The sequence below is a fragment of the Balaenoptera borealis genome (genome assembly GCF_965194805.1).
Source record: "Balaenoptera borealis genome assembly, chromosome: 3".
Classification (NCBI taxonomy): domain Eukaryota; kingdom Metazoa; phylum Chordata; class Mammalia; order Artiodactyla; family Balaenopteridae; genus Balaenoptera; species Balaenoptera borealis.
In genome coordinates, this window is record NC_138866.1 from 13,067,667 (window position 1) to 13,090,148 (window position 22,482).

The window sequence follows — 22,482 nt, forward strand, 5'->3', positions numbered from 1 at the left end:
ACAATTTTAGCAGCCGTATTGATAACCAGTTCAACACCATGCCAAGCCACCTTGACTTGTGATGTTTTAACCTTTACTTCACTGTAGCCATTCATAAGCCTAGTCACACATTGGGCCTTGTCACTAAAACCAGTTGCACATCTAAGACTTCTAATCAGGTTTCTTCTTTGACCATAATCTTCTCTTTTTCTCCTTTCTCACACTCCCTGGGCCTGTTCTTCAATCCTCATTGACCCTGCCTTCCCTCGAGTCTTTCCTGCCCCTTTCCCTGCAACATCTTTGGGTTCCACGTGCCTCTTTACTGGCCTGGCATCTGCCTGGTCTGGCACACAAGAACCACTTGCCCTGTTAACCTTCCTCCTCGCCTGACATGGCAGTTGCTTTGATTACTCTCTAAACTTTTTTTCCAGTACCAGCTTTCTAAGCTTTCCTCATATGTCTCCAAAATGTGTCAGCTGGGTCTGGCCTGAAATTCATGCTGATAGTCTCAACAGAATTTCACAGAGGTTAGCAGACATTCTACTCCTCTCTCCTGAGCGGCACGTGACTTTTGCTAACCTCTTACTACTTCTCAGCCCTGCAGCCTTATCAACGTCGTCTTCCCTGTCTGAGGTGCCCACTTGTCCTACTGCCACTGAAAATCTATCAAGTCCGGCTGCTGCAAACTCTCAGATTTTCTTCCCCTCTTCTTTCTTCTGCACCTTCAAAATTTCTGTGTCCAATTTGAAATGCCTATCAAATTGGTAGAAATTAAAGATAATGATAATATCAAGAGTTGGTGAGAACTTTGTTTTCTAAGACATCCATTCACTGTTAGTGGGGAATATAAATGACCTTTTGGAGGAAGGTACCTGTAAACATTGGCAGCAATTAATAAAATTAATATGTACGTATGTTGTGACTTAGGGTCAGAGTCTGAAGAGCCATGATATCTGATGCATATGTGATCATAAACCAGATCCTTGGCTGGGGAAGAGTAGCTACAAAGAGCATTAGTGGGGCAAATGACAAACTTTGAATAGAGAGTATAGATTAGATAATAGTATTTTTATCATAAAGTTTCTGATATTGATAATTGTACTGTGGTTATATGAAAGGGCATTCTTTTTTTAGTATTTGCACACTGAAGGACATAGGAGCTTGATGTCTCCAACTTATTCTCAATTGGCTCAGGGGAATTACACAGAGAATACTAAAGCCAATGAAGCAAAATATAAACAATTGGTGAATTTGCATGCTGGTTATATGGGGATTACTTGTGCTGTTCTTGCAAATACTTTTTGTAAGTTTGAAATTGTATCAAGATATTAAAAAAAAAAAACCCATAGGTAAGGCATTATGATCTAGGAAAAGCTTTTTAAATAGGGCCCAGATATAATGGACAATTTTCACCAGCCTTCCTTGACTAAGGATATAATTCCAAGTTTTATGCCACTGTCCCTTACAATGTAAGCCTATGGAACAAGGTTAGAGTATAATTTTTCCAAAACAGTGTTATCCAAGTTTGTAGCTTTGTCTGAAGTCATTATAGTAAATAATGAGAAAGATGTAAAGATTACATTTATTGTCCTGTATGTATTATTTCTCACAACTGAACATATGATGAGATTTGGACTGCAGGCAATTTGAGGTTCTACTCTCTGACAAGAACCTAGAATGTAGCTCTTTGTGGTCAAATTCAGAGCCATCTGCTTTAACAGGCAGGTGGGTTAAGATGAGAACTGCAGGGCAAGGCCAAGTACTTTTTTGGAGAAAACAGCCCTAGGCCCTCTCCTACAAGATATAAATTGACTTTCTTAAGTTCTATGTCAGAAATATGTCAGCAATAATCTTAGGTTGGCACATTCTCAAAAAAGATGGAGACTTATTGTTTACTGTGGACGTTAAAAAGAAATCTTAGTACAGCCCCCTAGGAATGTCTCCTTCTGAGTACTGTGACATTCTTATGAGCCCTCCAAAACCTGATTAAGAAAAGCATGTAAAATAGAGAAACTTTATGACCAAATATATAGAATTATTGGCTCTAAGCCTTTCAGATATTTGAAGGACAGGATAGTTGATTTTAAGACAGTTTTTCTGACAGTAATTAGCAATACCAGTTGCCCAGTGGGGCTGGTCCTGATAAATGATAGTAAAAACTATATCAGTAGGGGAAAAAGGGCAACCTATATAGCATTTAAAAAAATCACTGTTTTAGAGTCAGACTGCCCATGTTCATAATCCTTATTCTCTCACTTAACAGATATGCAACTCTGGATAATTTTTTTAACCTCTCTGGGTTTCAGTATTTTCTAGAGATTACCTATTTTCTCTGGGGATTATACTATTATTTTAATAGCACCAACTTCGTAGCATTGTTTATCAGGATCAAATTTGTTATCATATCCAAATAGAACAGGCACATAGAAAGTGCCCAATATCTCTAGTTGTTATTATTTCTTTGTCTAGTCTCAAAAGCAGTGAGCTGTGATGAGATACAGATTTTAAAGGAAGGCAGCCAAAACCCTGTTTTACATCTCTTAGTTCTTATCTGCCAGGAGCCCTTTCCCACTTACCGTGACTAACCGGGGTTACTAAGATGCTGCTTCTACACAAACGGCAGTAGCCAGGAGCGTAAACTGAGCCAACACCACTTAGTCCATTTTCGTTGTATGTCCACAGGGGCAAAAAGCCTCAGGAATATCAATAAAAACTGGACACTCTCATGCTATTTCTTATCATGAAGAGAATAAAAACCGTTGGCATTGGCTTAAAAAAAAACCCTCATGCTTGCAGTTTGTTGAGAAAGAAATTGGCAGAGACTTAAGAAATCTAATTTCTAGAATTCTAATGAATCCATAATTTTGACAGGAAAGTATCCAGGGTAGATGAGTTGGCATGGACCAAGGCCCACCAGGCAGAGTAGATCTTAAATAATTCTAGTAGTAGACAGTTTCCACTCACGTGCTTTATTCCATCTGAGCTTTTAAATAAGTCTTTTTTATGGAGAAATGTAATTTATGCCCAGTGGGAAAGGGTTGGGATGGGGGGTAGGGGAAAGTGGATGTTCCATGAGTTACAAAGCTGAGAAGACTCTTCCTCTCAGATGTTAGTAATGATCTGGTTTTTCATTGATGTCTTTGACCATATTCATGCCACTGCTAACTCTATCCCAGAATCTGCCTGCATTCTTGATTCCAGTGTTCTCTTTCAAGAGAGTAAACATTTTATATCAATAATTCAACTCAAATTGAATAATATCCCTGTAGTCTTTTCTAAATTTTGTTTTATTTGTTGTGTCACTGCCTGGCTAAGTTGTTTTAGTTTCAAGGCCAAGCCCTAACCTTCCCCTAATAGAGTTGCTAGCTCTCTGGATAAACACAGAGGTGTAAAGAGACCAGAAATGCAGTTCCAGCACATCCTCAGTAGGCAGAGATCTTGTTGACAATGAAAACCTCATGCTCCATTTCACTTTTTAAAGCTCTGAACCTCAGTAGTCCAGTTCTAAATACAGTAAGCTCCAGGACAGCTATGCCAAGCAAGGCCAGAAGTCAGGGAGAAGCGATCTAAATGCTCAGGAGAAATGGTGCTGGGTGCTTGCGCTGTGATGATGAAGTTTATGGTGCTGGCGAGCTGTAAGACGCTACTCTCAGATGTTTCCCATGTGCTGGCAGTCCGCATTCATTGGTTTGTTTGTAAATAAACTTCATAGGCACTTTTCCATTCAAATTTTTAATGCTGTCTTTTGAGTGATGTTCTGGAAACTTTTTTGGCTTGTAACTCCTTGGAAAATCTGATAAGAGCTGTGGACCCTCTCTTCTCAGTAGAATGCACACATGCTTACATATACTTGAAAAAATTGTGCATAATTTCAAGGAATTTACATGCACCTTCCTCTTAATGATCTAACTGGCCATAAGAAATTTATCTTCCTTTTCCTAAAAGGATTCCAGAAGGGCTCTTTTGTACCTTTTAACAGTCTTAGAATATATAATTCAAGATGGTGATGGTGATGATGATAACTACCATTTATTGAGCTTTTACTATTTGTTAGACCCTGTGCATTCCTCATTTCCAAAGGTGAACTCTGGGTCATCCCTTCCAAATCTGTCCTTCCTGCAGCCTTCCCCATCTCAGGTAACACCAATTCCATCTCTTCATGTGCTCAAGTAGGGCTGGATCCTTACCACCACCAAGCTGTCACCTTTCTCCTAGGCTCCATCATCTCTTCTTGTTTACTGCAAGTGATCTCCCTACTTTCCCTCTTGAAAGTTCTCAACACAGCAGCCAGAGTCATTGATCCTGTTAAAATGGAAGTCTTATCATACCACTGTTGTACTCAATCTTCCAGAGGCTTCTTATTTCATTCAGAGTAAAATATGAAATCCTTACAATGGCCAGAAACCTCTGTGCTGTCCAGCTCCAGGGGCCACAAGAAAAAATAAAGAGAACCAAAAATGGTAAATAGGAAGGCTAATATGACAAACTCTAAATATGTACTTGCTCTCTTTTCTTTCAGCCTCTTTGAAAGACATAAAACTATATAAGGTAATAATTATAATGTATTGTTGGGTTTGTAACATATATAGTTATACTATGTATAACAATCATAGCTCAAAAGGGAGGAAGAAAGAATAGAGCTATGTAGGAGAAATGTTTCTATATATCACTGGAATTAAGTTGGTATAAATCTGAAACTGTTTGTGATAATGTGTGTATGGTAAGCCATAGAGCAACCACTAAGAAAATAACTTAAAAAAGTGAAATTCATTAAAGAAACTAAAATGTTACACTAGAAAATATTTACTTAATGAAAAAGAAAGAAGTAAGGAGGAATAGAGGAACAAATAAAGATATGAAATATGTAGAAAACAAAAAAGTAAAATAGCAAGACATAAGTCCAACTATATCAATAATAACATTAAATGTGAATGGATTAATCAGTACAATCAAAAGACAGAGATTGTCAGACGAGGGGAAAGATTCAACTATATACTGTTTACAGGAGATACACTGTATATTCAAAGGTACAAATAGGTTAAAAAGAAAAAGGTTACGAAAAGATAAATCATGCAAACAGCAACCACAAGAAAGCAGGAGTGGCTATACTAATATCAGACAAAATATACTTAACAAAAAAGTATACTAGAGATAAAAAGGGATACTTCATGATGGTAAAAGATTCTATGTTTACGGATTGAAAGCCTTTATAAAGATGGCAATACTCCCCAAATTGATCTATAGATTTAACAGACCTCTCTCAAAATCCCAGCTTATTTTTTTATGGAAATTGACAAAGTCATCCTAAAATTGTATGGAAAAATCAAGGAACCTTAGAATAGCTAAAACAATTTTGAAAAGGAAGAATTAAGTTGGAAGACTCACACTTTTAAAACTTACTACAAAGCTACAATAATCAAGAAAGTGTGGCACTGGAATAAAGATAGACATATAGATAATAGATTAGAATTGAGAGTCCAGAAATAAACCCTCACATTTACTGTCAATTGATTTTTTGACAAGGGTGCCAATGAGGAAAGAACAGTCTTTTTAACTAATGGTGCTGGAACAGCTGGGTAACCATATGCAAAAGTATGAAATTGGGCCCATAACTCACAACATATACAAAACTTAACTCAATGGATCAAAGATGAAAAGTAAGAACTAAACCTATAAATCTCTTAGAAGAAAACATAGGGGTAAATTTTTGTGACCTTGGTTTTGGCAGTGATTTCTTAAATGTGACATCAAAAGCACAAGCAACTGGGCTTCCCTGGTGGCACAGTGGTTAAGAATCCGCCTGCCAATGCAGGCGACACTGGATCGAGCCCTGGTCCAGCAAGATCCCACATGCCACGGAGCAACTAAGCCTGTGCACCACAACTACTGAGCCTGCGCTCTAGAGCCCACGAGCCACAACTACTGAAGCCTGCACGCTTAGTTAGAGCCTGTGCTCCACAACAAGAGAAGCCACCGCAGTGAGAAGCCCATGCACCGCAACGAAGAGTAGCCCCTGCTCACCACAACTAGAGAAAGCCTGCGGGCAGCAACAAAGACCCAACTCAGCCAAAATATAAATAAATGAATAAATAAATAAATTTTTTTAAAAAAGCACAAGCAACTAAAGGAGAAACAGATGAATTGGGATTTCTGAGGAGGGAGTGTGTGAAAATATTTTAAAATTGAATGTGGTGATGGCTGCACAACTCTGAATATACTAAAAACCATTGAATTTTACACTTCAAATTGGTGAATTTCATGGTATGTGAATTATATTTCAAATAAAAAAGAAAAAACCAAGAGGGGCAAAAAAAAAACACCAAAAACCCTTAATAGACGTTTCACAAAAGAAGGTATAGAAATGTCCGATAAGGCATGGAAAGATACTAAATATCATTATTATTCAGGAAAATGCGAATTAAAACCATAACGAGATACCACTACATACCAAACAAAACAACTAGAATTATAACAACTGAGGGTACTAGGTACTTATCTTACAGAGATTCCCACTAACCTCATATCCCTGCTATTGATAGCACTTACCCTGTAACACCACTCCAGGTATCGCAGCTCCTGCTGTTACAGTCCTTTGGCAGCCTATGTATCTGCCTTACCAATGTTGACAGCTTGGACCACTGGATAGAGTTGGCTGTTAAGCTTATAAAGTGTGCAACTCTGTACCTACAAATAAAGCATATTTATTTTATGAATGTCAAGTCTTCACCTTGCGCTGTTGGTCTATTCTACAAGTAGGAAGTAGGTGACTTGATGTTGTTTTAGGTTTGTCTTCTTAGATTTATAGTTAATTTTTCTTAGTCTCCCCAGTAAATGAAATAAAACACTTTCTATGTTCCAAGAAACAATAATCTCTAGTAGTTCTGATTCCCATTTTATAGATAAAGAACTGACACTGAGAGAGACTTTATTTGCTCAAGACAGGACACAGTAGAGCCATTGTCTAGTTGAGGTTTATTGATTATAAAGCCCAGGTTCTTTGGATTATATCAAGTTGCCTCAAAGACAGGAGTACATTGGGTTTTTTTTTTTTTTTTTACAACTCATTTGCCCTTGAGTTTCAGAGTGTTTTTTTTTTTTTAAAGATGAATACATTGATCGTGACTTTAAAAAGCTCAGAGTTTAGCAGAGAAAGGAAGTATGCAAATAAACATTTTCAGTGCAGCAAGATAATTGCAGTGGTATAAGTCTTTAATAAACACAGGGGGTAACATAAAAGGGAGTGATCAACTCTGCTGGAGTGGCTATTGAAGATGAGATAATTAAGTAGGACATTCAAGGGTGTGTAGGAGTTTGTCAGTTGGTCAACTGACCTATGAATGCCTATATCTGTACCATGACTAACTATGGAAACCATATGCATAAACATCAGTATTAGATTTAAATAAGTAACTACTTAAAGGTAGAAAAAATTCACTGTTAGTTTGCAGGAATGCTATGTTCCTCTACACCTTTTTAATAATTAGCTTTTTGTTAAGATATAATTAAAACCTCTTGACAAAATACAAAAGTCTTAAAAGGGCAGTGCTTTTTGCTGGCATGTGCTTTGTTAAATACATTGCAAAACAACCAGCTTTTAGAGTTCTTTCATTCTGTTGCATCAGCTGTTTGGAATTTGAAGTTAAACGGGCAAGATAAAAATTTGTGAGTTAATGAAGATTCTGCTTTGGTCTTTTATCAAATTGTGGTAAACTTGACAAATGAATATACTTGGGATACATGCTTTTCAGATTTTTTTTTAGGAGAAAAGCTTTAATCTATATCTGTGACTGTTTTCTAGGTGTACATTGTTTCTCACACACAAATGTTGTGTAAGATAGTAATGGTTAGTTTCTGATGAAACTATTATCAGTTTATCAATAAATGTCTTCTTAGAGCCTATTATGAACACAGTTGTGGCTTATTACTATTCAGCTCCTAATTTATGTCTCACTGTACCTTTTTTCTCTCTTATTTCATTATTCCTCTTGGAATAAAATGGGCAAATTGAAAGGGAAATGGGAATCGTTTAGTTTCAGGTGTTTTGATTCACCCATGTTGTGCTACTTTTACTTTTGAGTTATGTGGAACCATAAGAAGGCTACCTGCTACCTAATATACATTTTTGGAAGGACTCTCCACAGACAATTCTGGAAAATAGGGAATCTGCTTAAAAATAGTGACCGGCCATTACTACAAAGGAAAGGCTGGGAGTTTTGTTTTGTTTTTTTCATTTTTTATTTTAGTTATTGGAGTGGTTGATGTTTTGGTACTCTACAGCAAGTTAAGAATTGTATGGTGATGGCAGAGGTTTCTGATATGCTGGATTTGGGAAAATTATTTAAATATATGCAGATTTCATGTAATAGTTTTAATAGCAATACTCTATGCAAATTCATTTGTGGTTTAGGGTAGTCATTAACTTATGAAACTGTATTTATATGAATTTAGTAATATATTCTATATGAAACTATATACTAAGAATTGTACAAAAATAATGTATTAAAAATCAATGCCTTATGGTTAATCCGAAGTGGTTAAAAGGAAATATTTCCTTTAGTTTATGAATACAAGTCAAAGACAGAAAAAATATATTTCATTTTTAGATTATATAAATGGTGGAGAACTTTTTACTCATCTTTCTCAAAGAGAGCGTTTCACAGAGCACGAGGTGCAGATCTATGTTGGAGAGATCGTGCTTGCCCTCGAACATCTCCACAAGGTAAGAGATGCTTAACCTTTGGGATTTCCTTTTTTAGAAAATCTAGTAACTAAAGTAATGATGGAGCTAAAAGAGCTAATGCGTTTACATGTCATTGTCTTCGTGGAGATTGTGGAAGCACACTCATAGACCACTACCAATTTTTTCAATTTCATCATTCCCTTTGTAAAAGTCTACTTTCCTTTTATAGTTCCTGGGATGCAGATTAAAAAGGTAGAACCTGAGCATTTTTTTGGATTTGTTCATGAAAAATTCTGATGCTTATTACAAAGTATCATTAGAATAAAAGATTTTCATTCTTTAAAAAAACTTTAAGGTGAACCCACAAGTCATAATATGTATTTCCTTAATTGTGACTTACTCCATTGCAGACTCTGCCTGTGCATCTTCAGAGTATGTTTCCCAATTAGCTTGGAATATCTGTAAGAAGCACTTACCTATGCTACCCAGCTATCCCCCTCTCCCACTCTCGCTTTCTTTTCCATTTGGTTCACCCCTAAGGTCCTCTCTTGCTCCCCCACTCCCTCCTGCTCCATTGCCTTCATGTGGCATGAACTCAGTTACTCAAATTTTTCAGTGGAATTCATATATGTATGTGATGCTGTTTGAACTCTATAAAATCAGTTTAAACTTTTAAAAAATATTATTTCAGATACTATTAATCTTGATCCAAGAAATTTTGACTAAAAATATTTTTTTAATGAGGAAGCATTATTGTAGAAGCAAACAGTCATTATGTAGCCTAGACTTGTGTGTATTTCCAAGAAATAGAAAGTACTAGAATAATTTTTATCAAAGTTGTGTGAGACCATAGGAGGATGACGCGAGTCGCTAAATTCGGATGATACGGGTACATCATAAAGCCGCTGTTTTTCTTTGTTATATATTCAGATGCTACACTAGATTACAGATTAAAAAAAAAGATTGAAGTGCTGATTATGGAGCATAAAAAGAATGGAGAGAAATGAAGGAAAAAGGCAAGGAAGAAGGATGAAATTTTTAAAGGGGCAGGAAGATTAGAATTGCAGGATGGAGGTAACGGTTGGGAGAGGCTGTGAGAAAAGATGATGAGAAGATATAAGAAGGAAGGGATCAAGAAATGGGTAGATCTAGCCCAGAACAGGAACACAACTGGGCAGGTAGAGGGAGACAGGGTTCAGAATAGGAATTCTAAAGAGAATGAATGAAAAAATGTCTAAGAACAGGAGAGAAGTAGAGAAGGCTCTGGGGCTCAGGGCTGCAGTGCCATGGAGTGAAAGGAAGGGGAGTGTAAGGTGGGAGCTGAACTGAAGTGATAGGAACAGGCATCTGTATTCCTTCTGATAGAATTGGTGGTGTGGGGATGAGCTTTATGCCTATGGTTACTTTTGTGGGGTATAAAGTAGTTAGGACATTTTTATACATGAGCCAAATTGGGCCAGGGAATAGGCTGAAAAGCTTTGTTTTATGCTTAGGGGAATCAGATGTAATTTTTATAATATAAAAATGATGGTGGAAATCACCATAAATACCAGAGTAAACACAAACAAAATACAAAGCTCTGACAGGTAAGCTAGTAAGTTCAGTTTTTAGTTAGTATGAAAACTGTTAATTCTGTTTCTTAAAGGGAAAATCCATGAACATTCATTATTATTAAAACAGGGTAATCAGAAACACAGAGGTAGAGAACATGATGAGTACAAGATATAAATGTAATTGATATAGAGGGAAAGTATATAGCAGATTAGGTCTTAGCTAAATTTCTCTTAATCTGACTACCTAACAAGATAAATACAAAGAGATATAACACAAAGCTAATAATGATAATCTTGATATAGCTACTAACACTGAGTTTCTCAGGAAGAGACAAAAACGGGGAGTTTACTTGGAAGTGATGAGGTAAAGCAGGTAGTAAATGACTTATTCCTAAAATCTTTTCCAAAGAGGTTGTTAAAAAAAAAGTCATACTGGTTGTTAGGTGCTTGTAAGGCTTCAAGTCAAATGTCTGTTTAACAGACTGTGCATTTACAATATATAATAATGTTTTAAAATATGAAAAAAAACCCCCACTGAGGTTCTTGGAAGAAAATTGCCTAGTGTTTTTCCTTGTGTAATTTTTTGTTTCAATTTTAAGAAAGTATCAAGAGTCTTATTTTTCATATACTTAGTGTTGAGGAAAGCAGTGTTTCTAAGTTTAAAAACATTTAATTCGGGCTGACATAACATGAAACGTGGAATTCATGCATATCAAGTACTTCTTATATAACTTGGGTAGATTCATTTATGTTATATAGCTGAAGTGTTTTACTATAAAACTTACATACAAAACAAAATAGAAGGACATTTAAATATCTAATTGATTTACGTTGCTTATTTAGAACTAAAGATCAACTAAAATTAACCTGTGATCTTCAACCTTCGTGTTTAGGAGCGTATTATTCAACAAGCCTTTATTAATTACCTATTTGACATATGACACTGTGCTAGATACTAGGTAAATGCATAAAAAGTGAAAAAACAGAGTTTGGATATGGGTATATCAAGAAAAGCAGGAAGTACCTAGAAAATATCAATTACTTTTAGGTAAGTACAATGTAAATATAGATGCTATAGGAATAAAAACAAAGAAATGACCAGTGTGGGAAGTGGTTAGTCAGGAAAGCCTTCTGAAGCCATTAGAAGTGATGGACATGAATTGGCTAAGGAAGCATCTGAAGATCATCTGGAGTGAGGATGAACTCCATCAAGAACAGTAACCCAGGAAGAAGCAGTAGTCAAAGTAGACCCAACAGAAGCTAGTCCGACAGGAATGTACCCTATGGAGCATGAAGACATGGTTGCAGAGGGAACCCAGCAGATAAACCCTGAGATGGAGGCATTTAGATTTGCCCTGACCTGTGACTAAGAGCCGTCATAGCACCCTGAGCAGGAGAATGCCTTTTTTTTTTGGTTTGTTTTTAAGGTAGATAAGAAAGACTTTCCTAATTTATTTTTTGGAAATTGTTACTTTAATATGCATATTTGTTTGTTTTTACAGTTGGGGATTATATACCGTGACATTAAGCTTGAGAATATTCTACTTGATTCTAATGGCCATGTGGTGCTGACAGATTTTGGTCTGAGTAAGGAGTTTGTGGCTGATGAAGTGAGTATTATATTTTAATTTGAAGTTAGTAAAACAGAATGTAAACTATGATGAAAAATTAGCTATAGAATGAGCATTTAATGGGATAGTACTAAACAGATTATGGATTTTTGTACAAGTTTGCCCAGAGGAATATTTTGACATGGATAGCTGTAAAGTTTTTAGTTTAAAATTACCATGGAACCATCCTGCTAAAATTCCAGTAATCCTTTTACGGATATATCAGAATTCCCCAGTTAAAAACAAAGCAAAATTATGCATTTAACTTTCTCCATAAAATATAACTGAAATTTTAAAATAATGCTTTGGGCCTTTTAGGAAAATCGTGGCTTAGATAATAGCCAATAAAGAATTACAAAACAAAGCACATACAGTTTACATTATAATTGCAAAGTAGGACATGTCATGATGGCTCTTTGAACTCACTTGAAAAGAATAGCAAGGATCTACTAGACCTAATTTTTTAATAAACTTGCTGGTTTTTTGCCCATACAAACTAAAATGTAGTAGCTAATGTACAGATTTTAAATATGAAGGACTTTGCGTTTTCAGCATTGATTAAAATTTATTATTAAAGATTTATTTAATAATATTTAAAATTGTACATTTATTAGTTGTAATTAAATACTATTTATGTAGCAGTTGTAATTAAAAAGTACATTTTTACACTACTAGTTTTTCAAGACAACTAAGTAATTTGAATGCCAGTTCCTTCCTATCCAAGAAATTATTGTTATAGTATACAGAATCATAGTTAAATTTTTGTAATAAAGGACTTTGTTATTGTAATTTGGGTTCCAAATTAGGTGTATGTATTTCTGATTGTTTGCTTTTTTGAATATTGCCAAAGCAGTCCTAGGTGAATTAGATAAGTACTAAAATTATGAAAACAAAGGATCCCAATTTTTTGTCATATTTATATTCATTCACACTTATCAATATTTATTGACCACCTCTACTATGCTAGGTATTGGATAATACAATAACAAAAGGGAAATGGTCTCTGCCTTCATGAACCTGAGGGTATAACAATATGTTGATTATCTTTGATAGAAAAATCATAGTTATGAAAAAGATGAGATGAATTTTTAAGGATTTTTCTTCAAAGTTTGATTTTTCAAACTTTGTTAAAAATTTTAGTGGCAACTTGAAAAATGTGACAGATGAAATATGTTCATGGTTGTTTCCTCACTAAACCCTACTACAAGTAAAAGTAAAGGCGTAAAATAGGCATATTCTCAAAAGGGAGAGAGGAAAACAGCAACCAGATTCTGGAAGATGGACAGCAGAAATACTAGTTGTAACCGATTTAGCATGCCTGAAACAGCTGAATCCTAAGCCAGTAATATGAGAATCCCCAAAGCAGGCTAATTTGCACCTCTGACCCCCAGAAAGGCTCAGGAATTGGGGGCACCAGGCGTCGCTCAAAGCAAGAGTGCAGGACATAAGAGGATTAGTTGGAAGTCTATATAAGAAACAGGTACCCCCCCAGATCTCAGATCTACACTATCCCCGTAGGAAACCTTGCCTTTCTGACCCTCATGGAAGACTGACAAGGTTAAATAGACAAAACTGTGGATTCAGGGGCAAGGAGCACGGTTGAGGGAGAGGACACCGTCAAAGCTAGGGGGTGGCGTGAAGATTGCCACACTGCGCTGTGGAACTGCCATGGCCTCTTGCTGCCCCTTCCTTCTGAGAACCGTGGCTTCCTAGACAAGAGCTGGGAGGATTCCTCTCTGAGAACTGAGAACAGAAATCTACAGATGCTGTCGGCTAGTGGTTTTGCCAGTGAACTGGCCCAGCCAGATCTCCCTACAGTGAGGCCTGTGGCTTAGCAAGCCCAGCCCACGCCGCAGAAGCACATTTGTGATGATGTCACAATTTCTCTTTATATTTTGATTTCATTGTATTTCAATATCATTAGTCTGCTCTGTCCTACAATATATGTAAAAGCATTATGCTGAGAAGGGGTCTGTCAGCTTCAACAGACTGTCAAAGGACCCTTGGCATGTAAAGATGGAGGACTCCCCCCGCATAGAGAGAGTTGGTGATCACTTTTTCCTCTCCCCGTGGAACCGCAGGTACATTTACTCATTCACTTCATCAGTATTTGTTGAGAGACTTCTATCTGCTAGACATTAGGCTAGGTTCTGGTGATACTACAATGAAAGAATCATTCCGTGAATCCTGTATTTCTGGACATGTGTGGCTGATCATTTGGCAATAGGCAGAAACAGACTTTGGCACTGAGGAAGAGCAAAATGTTTGAAACCAAAGCAAGAGGTAAACAAAATTCAAACATGATCAGAATTGTTGGGTTTTAATACAGTAATACAAATTAGTCGGAACTGCTGGGTTACTGAATCAGCTGCGTCACTTCTCACAAGAGACCTGTGTTTTCTGCTGGTCAATTCAACAGCTATTCCTCAAGGGAATGAAGGGAATGCTTGTCGGATGCCACAGTTTTTGAGCACTTGGCTATTTAGGTGCAAAAATGAAACAATGGGATTCAATCTGAAGTGGAGAAGTAATTTATAGATTCCCTTATTCACAATGCAACCTAGCTGCATTTCATGTAGTTATGTGTTATAGTCATGTGTTATTAAGCCTTATGGTTTCATCTGTCTTCTCCCCTCAGACTACCAGCTCATTCTTCCTCTTAGCTGAAGAGGACATACTGTCTTGCTAGGCTTCAGGTTTAACTCTTAGGGCTCAAGTAGGGACTCTCCTTTTCTGAGTCCCCTAAAACTTGATCTAATGGTCCTTTGCTCCCCCTTATTCCACCTGGCATCCGCTTAGCAAGTGTCCCTGCCTAGACCTATTGCACCTCAAAAATATTCCCATCCAACAATTTCTGTTTTGATTACCTAGCATTCCTTTTTGGTTTCCCATGTCAGCCTGACTTATATCAAAATATCATTTCTTGGAATGAGCTTCTTTTTTGTCTATTCCTACGCTACCTCCTTGGTTTTCAGCTTAAACTTCACTTTGAGGAGTTTCCTCCCTGGTTTCCAGTTTTATATAGAGAGATTATACATCTCTACCTCTATCTGTAACGGACCCCTCTTCTTTTCTACCTCTTCTTCTTCTGCTTGGACCCTTTCTGTCACCATTTAAGCAAGCCTAGTCTCTCCCATCTTAAATGTTTAAAAATGGAGAGATGAATGGATGAATGGACTGACTGATGAACAGCAAACAATCTCAGAATCCCCTATTCCCTTCCAGTTGTTGCCCTATGTTCTCCTTTGTCAATATTTGTCTGTGCAGCCTATTACCCACAGGTCACTCACCCCTCAATCTACTCCAGTTTGGCTTGCACCTCCTACCAGTTGACTGAACCTGTTCTTGCCAAGGCCACTATTGACCTCCATTTTAAGTTTGTTTTTTTTTAATTAATGCTTTTATTTATTATTATTATTATTTTTTGGCTGTGTTGGGTCTTCGTTTCTGTGCGCGGGCTTTCTCTAGTTGCGGCGAGCGGGGGCCACTCTTCATCACGGTGCGCGGGCCTCTCACTATCGTGGCCTCTCTTGTTGCGGAGCACAGGCTCCAGACGCGCAGGCTCAGTAGTTGTGGCTCACGGGCCCAGTTGCTCCGCGGCATGTGGGATCTTCCCAGACCAGGGCTCGAACCCGTGTCCCCTGCATTGGCAGGCAGATTCTCAACCACTGCGCCACCAGGGAAGCCCACATTTTAAGTATTTTTGAGTCCTCACCTTACTTGACTACCTAGTAGTGTTGAACTGGAAATTGCGTCTCACCCTGGCTTCTGTGACACCATGCTCCCCTGCCTTTCCTTCTCTCTCTCAGTGTCTTTTGCAGGCTCTTTCTCTTCTACCTGAGGACTCCTCACAGTTCAGTCCTAGGTACTCTTCTCTTTTTATGCTTGCACTCTCTCCCTGTATGCTGGTGATTCCCAAATATACATGGCCAACCCTGACCGCTCTGCTGGGCTCCAGACCCAAACATGCCCCTAGTGTGTCTCCCCTTGACTCTCTCATAGATCACACAAGCCCAGCATTTCCAAACCTGAATTAATATTCCCCCACACAAATCTGCTTCTTTTTCAGTTTATCACAGTTTTGTGTATTACAAATTCTGCTCTCATTTGATCTGGGAAATATTTCTATTTAATTTTCAGGAATTACTTTTTAGACAGGTTTGAAGTTTCTACTCATGGTGTACTACTCATCTCTCTGTATATTTGTTAATTTAATAATTCAACAGATATTTATTGAGTACCTGCTATGTGCCAGGTATTGTACTAGACCCTAGAAATATAGTGGTGAAAGAAACAAATTCCTTGCCCTCATGAGCCTAGATTTTAGAAGTATTCATCATTACCTCATATAATTATTTCTAGATTGTAATTTGCTAAACTAAATTGTATACTGGATAAAATTGATTTATTTTAGAAGCCTTAACAATCTTTTATATGATAATGAACACTATACAAATTTGATACTTTTACTGATATGTTCTTTTCTCAACCACATAATTTCACAAATCCCTTGTAATTCTGAGAATAAAAGAAGACATTTCTAAATATCTGCACACTGATATATGTTTTTCATAAGATTTTTTGAGAATACAGTTCAGCAAACATTTGTTGAGTTCTTACTGTGAGTCTGCTAGGTATTGGATATATGATTTTAACATTGAAGACTTTAAAGGCACTTTTCTAAAAAGGGCATCTGTTCTTATTTATAAGAAAATAATGTCAAAGTGATACATTCATGTGTTATTAATTCCCCTATACTTAGCTATGGTATATGCATTCTATGTTTTCATAATTTAACATTGAGCATTTGAAAAAATTCACAACAGGTTATTAATATGAATCCTCAGGTAGATAATAAAACTAGAAGAAAAATAACATCCCAACATTTAAAACAGAGGTAGCTAAGTTAATTATAACTCACTGCCATGGTAGCTGTACTTAAAAGGAAAAGGCCTGTGGATTTTTCTTTCCAGAAAATAGAAAAATGCAATCTTTGCTCCATTCAGATAATGTTATTCATTAATTAATTCTTTGAACATAGAAGAGGCATTTTAGTGTAGTGGAAAGAACGCATATTGAAGTTAGAGGATCTTTTTCGGTTCTCCACTTCCTGGCTGTGTGACACTGGGCAAGTCACTTAGTCATTAACTCCTCTCAGTCTTGGTTTCTTCATCTGTAAAATAATATTTGTCATATCTAATTTATACAATTTTCATATGGATGCAATGAGTTAATGCTCATGAAAGTACTTTTTTAAAGTGTAAAACACAATGTAAATATCAGTTTCCACTTAAAGAGGTACTATTCAGATTTCAGATTACTATGAGTAAAATTAAAACATACAAATGAGAATCTTAAATTATTCTCCCATAATTTTCTTATTTGTAGGAAAGTTTTAAATTACATCTTTGTCTAATAAATGCCTAGTTTATAATGTCATTCGCAGGATTCTGCTGTTACAATGTGCATGTCTCAGGATGCCTAGGTGAGGTTCAGGATCCATAAAGAGCGTGTTTGCATGAGGAATCAGACAAGCCAACTCTCTAAGGCAGATTTTTAGTTTCGTCCATCTCCCTTCCTGATAGATCCATAGTGACTGACATCTAGTCATGATTCTGTTCATTTGCATGTGCTCCTGAAGAGCCTGTTAAGTCTCTGTCGATAAGTCCTATCAGTCATTTGCCAAAATCATGACTCTGGGTTAATTCTAGTTATTTTAAGGTAAATATTGAGATGGAAGTGCTGGGAAAGTAGGAGACCTAGAAACCAGTCAGAGGGTTCTTCTGTGGCCCCTGTTTTTCCTCTACTCAAACAATATTACACAATATTCAGATACTAATACATAACGCTTTAGCCATTTGTAAAGGTTTTTTCCACCAGATATCAGAGCAGATCCCCTGCCCTTGGACAGGAGGAGGGGGAGGGCGGCAGAGATGGCTTTGTCCTCAGGTGTCTGCCTCACAGATCCCTTTATAACTTTTCTTATGGGAGAAATTATTGGCTCAGGTAAGATTTATTCATATACTATTTCTTATCTTAAGGCAGGCTCAGTGCACAAGTTCAATGGGCAGGTTTTATGTAAATTACATCACAGGGCTAGCAGGGACAACTTTTGAACTGAGATTCTTTTCAGAGAAACTTCTACTGTAGATTCCATTTGTTCAAATTATGTTAAATATACTTTTAATTTACTTGAAAACTATATTTAGCAGTCATATTCTATATTAATATAGGATATATTAATCTATAAACAGAATATATAAACCTATAAATAGATTATTTTAATCTATTTTCTAAGTGTCAGGGACTTTCAAACCCATAAGGGGAATTTAGCAAGAGACACCCTGGAATACTAACATTGCATAAATGTGATTAATAAATGTTTATATTTTCCAAATTTCTTCTTAAATGTTTTATATTATAAAATATTTCAAATGTAATAAAAATACAGCAAATGGTATAGCAGAATCTGTGCACCCACTAGTCACATATACAGTTATGGACAATTTGTGGTTTTTTCCCATTCACTCAGCAAATATTGAGAGAACATCTACTGTGATCCAGGCACTGTTCTATCTAGGTGTTGGAATCCAGCAATTAACAAAACAGACGAAAATTTCCCCCCCGAGGCAGATAATAACAAATAAACAAGTAAAATATGTATGGAATATGTTAGATAATGGTAATTGACACAAAGACAAGTACAGTAGGAAAGAGAGATAGGAAGTAGCAGGGTGAGAGCAGCTTGGACTTTCAAATCAGGTGATCAGGAAAGGCTTCACTAAGAAGGTGACAGTTGAGTCAAGACTTGAAGGAAGTGAGAGAGCATGAGACGTATCAATATCCAGGAAAGAGATTTCTAGGTCGAGGGATCAGCCAGTGTTGAGGCCCTCGGGTGGGAATATGCCTGGGCTGTTTGTGAACAAAAAGGAGGTAAGTGTGGGTGTGTAGAGTGAGTGAGGATAGAGTAGTGGGAAAGAAGGACGTGGAGGTGGTCATCTGGAGGAAGGACTGTGCAGATCGTGCAGAGCATGGGAGACCATTGTAAGGACTATGGGTCCTCCGCGTGAAACGGGAGCCACTGGAGAGCTTTGCGTAGAAGATGACAAGGCCTGAGTTATCTAAGAAGATACTGTTTGCCAAGCACGATGGTCCTGTAGTGGAACAAATCTGGAAACTTGGAGACCAGTTAGGAAGCTGTTGCATTAACCCCAGCAAGAGATGGCATTGATTTAGACCATGGGGTAGCAGAGTAGGTTGGAAGACATAGTCAGATTTTAGATATATTTTGACATTAGCGCTAAGGAAATTTCCTGATGGCTTGAATATGGGGTGTGAGAGAACAAGAGGAATCAACAGTAGCTCCAAAGTTTGGGGCCAGAGCAGCTGGAAGGATGAAGTTGCTGTCAACTAATATGCCGAAGGGGAGGTTTTGGGTGGGTGGAGGAGTGCAGTTGAACCAGTTGAGTCTGAGATGTCTGTTAGATGTACAGAGATGTTTAATAGGCAGTAGGGTATATGAATCTGGAATTTGGGACAGAAGTCTCATCTAGAGATAGGAATTTGGAATTTGCCAATATATAAGTAGTATTTAAAATCACGAAAATGAATGAGAATACCAACAGAGTAAGTATAGATAGAAAAGAAAAAATGACAAAGGTATAAACTCTAGTTATTCCAACATTAAGAGAGTCAAGAGAGGAAGATAAACCAGCAAAGGAGACTGAGAAAAAGGGATGAGGAGGTTGGGAAGAAAACAGGCAGGTGTGTTGTCCCCGGAAGCTAAGTGAAGAAGTGTTTCAGGGATGATAAATGATCAACTATATCAAATACTGTTGTTAGGTCAAGTAAGACACGGACTGAAAATTGAGCATTGGCTCAATTTAAACCTAAGAAGAGAGAGACTGGGGATAGATATACTGTCAGCCACAAATATAGAAAAAATGGTTTTCTTAAAACTACATTTAGCAGCACAGGTGCAGGCAAAGAGTGGATGGTGGATTGAATTTAATCTTGTTTTAGTATCCTTACTTTATATATTACATCCATAAATAATATATACTGTTAGCTTATGTTTCTAAAATGTACATAAATGGCATATTATATTGCAGATTGTTTTTTATTTGACTTATTTTTGAAATTTATTCAAGCTGATAAACAGGAATCTGTTTCGTTCATTTTAGCTGCTCTATAATATTCTTTTATATGAATTATCTAGTTTATTTATCCATTCTGCTTCTGAGGTACATTTATGTTTCTGTGTTTTCTCTATCACAGTGTTGCAATTTTTTTCTGATGTTATTGGTTTGTTGGAGTTCTTTAAATATTCCAGCTACCCATCCTTGATAATTATGCATTTTGTGAATTTCTTTTTCAGATCTTTTACTTGTCTTTAACTGTGACTAATGGTGTTTTTGCCATTATCAGATTTGACATTTTAATGTAATCAAATTTACCAATCTCTTAAGATTTATATTCTTTGAATCTTTAAAAAAATTTTAAATTGTTGCAAAATACACATAATACAAAAATTGTCATCTTAATCGTTTTTAAGTGTACAGTTCAGTAGTGTTAACTATATTCACATTTTTTATGCGACAGATCTCTAGAACTTTTTCATCTTGCAAAACTAAACTCTGTACCCATTGAACAACAACTCCCAATTTTCCTCTCCTCCTAGCCCCTGGCAACCACCATTCCTCTTTCTGTTTCTATGAGTTTGACTATTTTAGATACCTAATATAAGTGGAATCATGCAGGATTTATCTTTCTGTGACTAGCTTACTTCAGTTAGGATAATGTCCTCAGTGTTTATCCATGTTGTGGCATGTGACAGGATTTCCATATTTTTTTAAGACTGAATAATATTTCATTGTATGTATATACCACATTTTGTTTATCCGTTCATCCACTGATGGACACTTGAGTTGCTTTCACTTATTGGCTGTTGTGAATAATGCTGCAATGAACATAAGTGTACAAATATCTCTTTGAGATCATTCTTTCAATTCTTTTGCATATATGCCCAGAAGTAGAATTGCTGGATTATGTGACAATTCTATTTTTAATTTTTTGAGGAACCTTCATACTGTTTTCCATAGAAGCTCCACCATTTTACATTCCCATTAACAGAGCACAAGTGTTCCAATTTCTCCACATCCTCACCTATACTTGTTATTTCTGCTTTTTTGATTGTGGCCCTCCTAATGAGCATGAAGTGATATCTCGTAGTTTTAATTTGCATTTCTGTAATGATTAGTGATGTTGAGTCATCTTTTTATATGCTTATTAGCCATTTGTATACCATCTTTGGACGAATGTTTATTCAAGTCCTTTGCCTATTTTTTAATCAAATTTATTTGCTCTTTTGTTGTTGAGTTGTAGGAGTTCTTTATATATTCCGGATATTAACCCCCTATCAGATATATGGTTTGCAAACTTTTTCTCCCATTCTGTAGGTTGTCTTTTTACTTTGCTTGTTTCCTTTGATGCAAGGAAGTTTTAAATTTTAATGTCAACCCATTTGTCTATTTTTGCTTTTGGTGCTGTGCTTTTGGTGTCAGACCCAAGAAATCACTGCCAAATCCAATGTCATGAAGCTTTCCCCCTATGTTTTCTTCTAGTAGTTTTATAGTTTTAGGTTTTACATTTAGATCTTCAGTTCATTTTGAGTTAATTTTTGTATTTGGGGTAAGGTAAGATCCAACTTTATTTTTTTGTGTGTATGAATATTCAGTTTTCCCAGCATCATTTGTTGAAGAGCCTATCCTTTCCCCATTGGCACCCTTGTCAAAGATCATTTGACCATGTGCATAAAGATTTATTGCTGGGCTCTTTATTCTGTTCCATTGGTCTGTATGTTTGTCTTTATTTGTCAAAAATGTTTTGATTGCTGTAGTTTTGTAATATGTTTTGAAATCAGGAAGTGTGAGACCTCCAACTTTGTTCTTTTTCAAGATTGTTTTGGCTATTAATCTCAAATCCTTTGAGATTCCATATGAATTTTAAGATCTTTTTTTCTATTTCTGCAAAAAGTTATTGGGATTTTGATAGGGATTATGTTGACTCTCTAGATCACTTTGGGTAGTGTGGACGTTTTAACAATATTGCCTTCCAGTCCATGAGCATGGGGTGTCTTTCCATTTATTTGTGTCTTTTTAAATTTCTTTCACAATATTTTGTAATTTTAATTGTCCAAGTCTTTTGACCCCTTGGTCAAGTTAACTTATAAGTATTTTATTATTTTTGATGCTTATTTTAAATGGAATTTTCCCCCTTCATTTCCTTTTGGTATTGTTCATTGTTAGTGTATAGAAACATAACTAATTTTTTTTAATTAATTTATTTTATTTATTTATTTTTGGCTGCATTGGGTCTTCGTTGCTGCGCACGGGCTTTCTCTAGTTGCGGTGAGCGGGGGCTACTCTTCGTTGCGGTGCACGTGCTTCTCATTGTGGTGGCTTCTTTTGTTGCACAGCATGGGCTCTAGGCGTGCAGGCTTCAGTAGTTGTGGCACGCGGACTCAGTAGCTGTGGCTCGAGGGCTCTAGAGCGCAGGTTCAGTAGTTGTGGTGCACGGGCTTAGTTGCTCCGCAGCATGTGGGATCCTCCTGGACCAGGGCTCGAACCCGTGACCCCTGCATTGGCAGGCAGATTCTTAA

The 22,482-nt window shown here is 36.7% G+C and overlaps 1 protein-coding gene across 2 annotated transcripts in view; it reads left to right on the forward strand.

The window, feature by feature from the left end:
* Positions 1-22,482, forward strand: part of RPS6KA5 (ribosomal protein S6 kinase A5) — a 182,932-nt gene that overhangs the window by 100,659 nt on the left and 59,791 nt on the right. Inside the window, exons 4-5 of one of the 2 annotated variants that reach the window (XM_082384518.1) lie at positions 8,583-8,698; positions 11,715-11,822. The exons of the other annotated variant lie outside the window; for it this stretch is intronic. Coding sequence (XP_082240644.1) covers positions 8,583-8,698; positions 11,715-11,822 — 224 coding nt within the window. The remainder of the gene's footprint in view (positions 1-8,582; positions 8,699-11,714; positions 11,823-22,482) is intronic. 2 annotated transcript variants of the gene reach the window in all.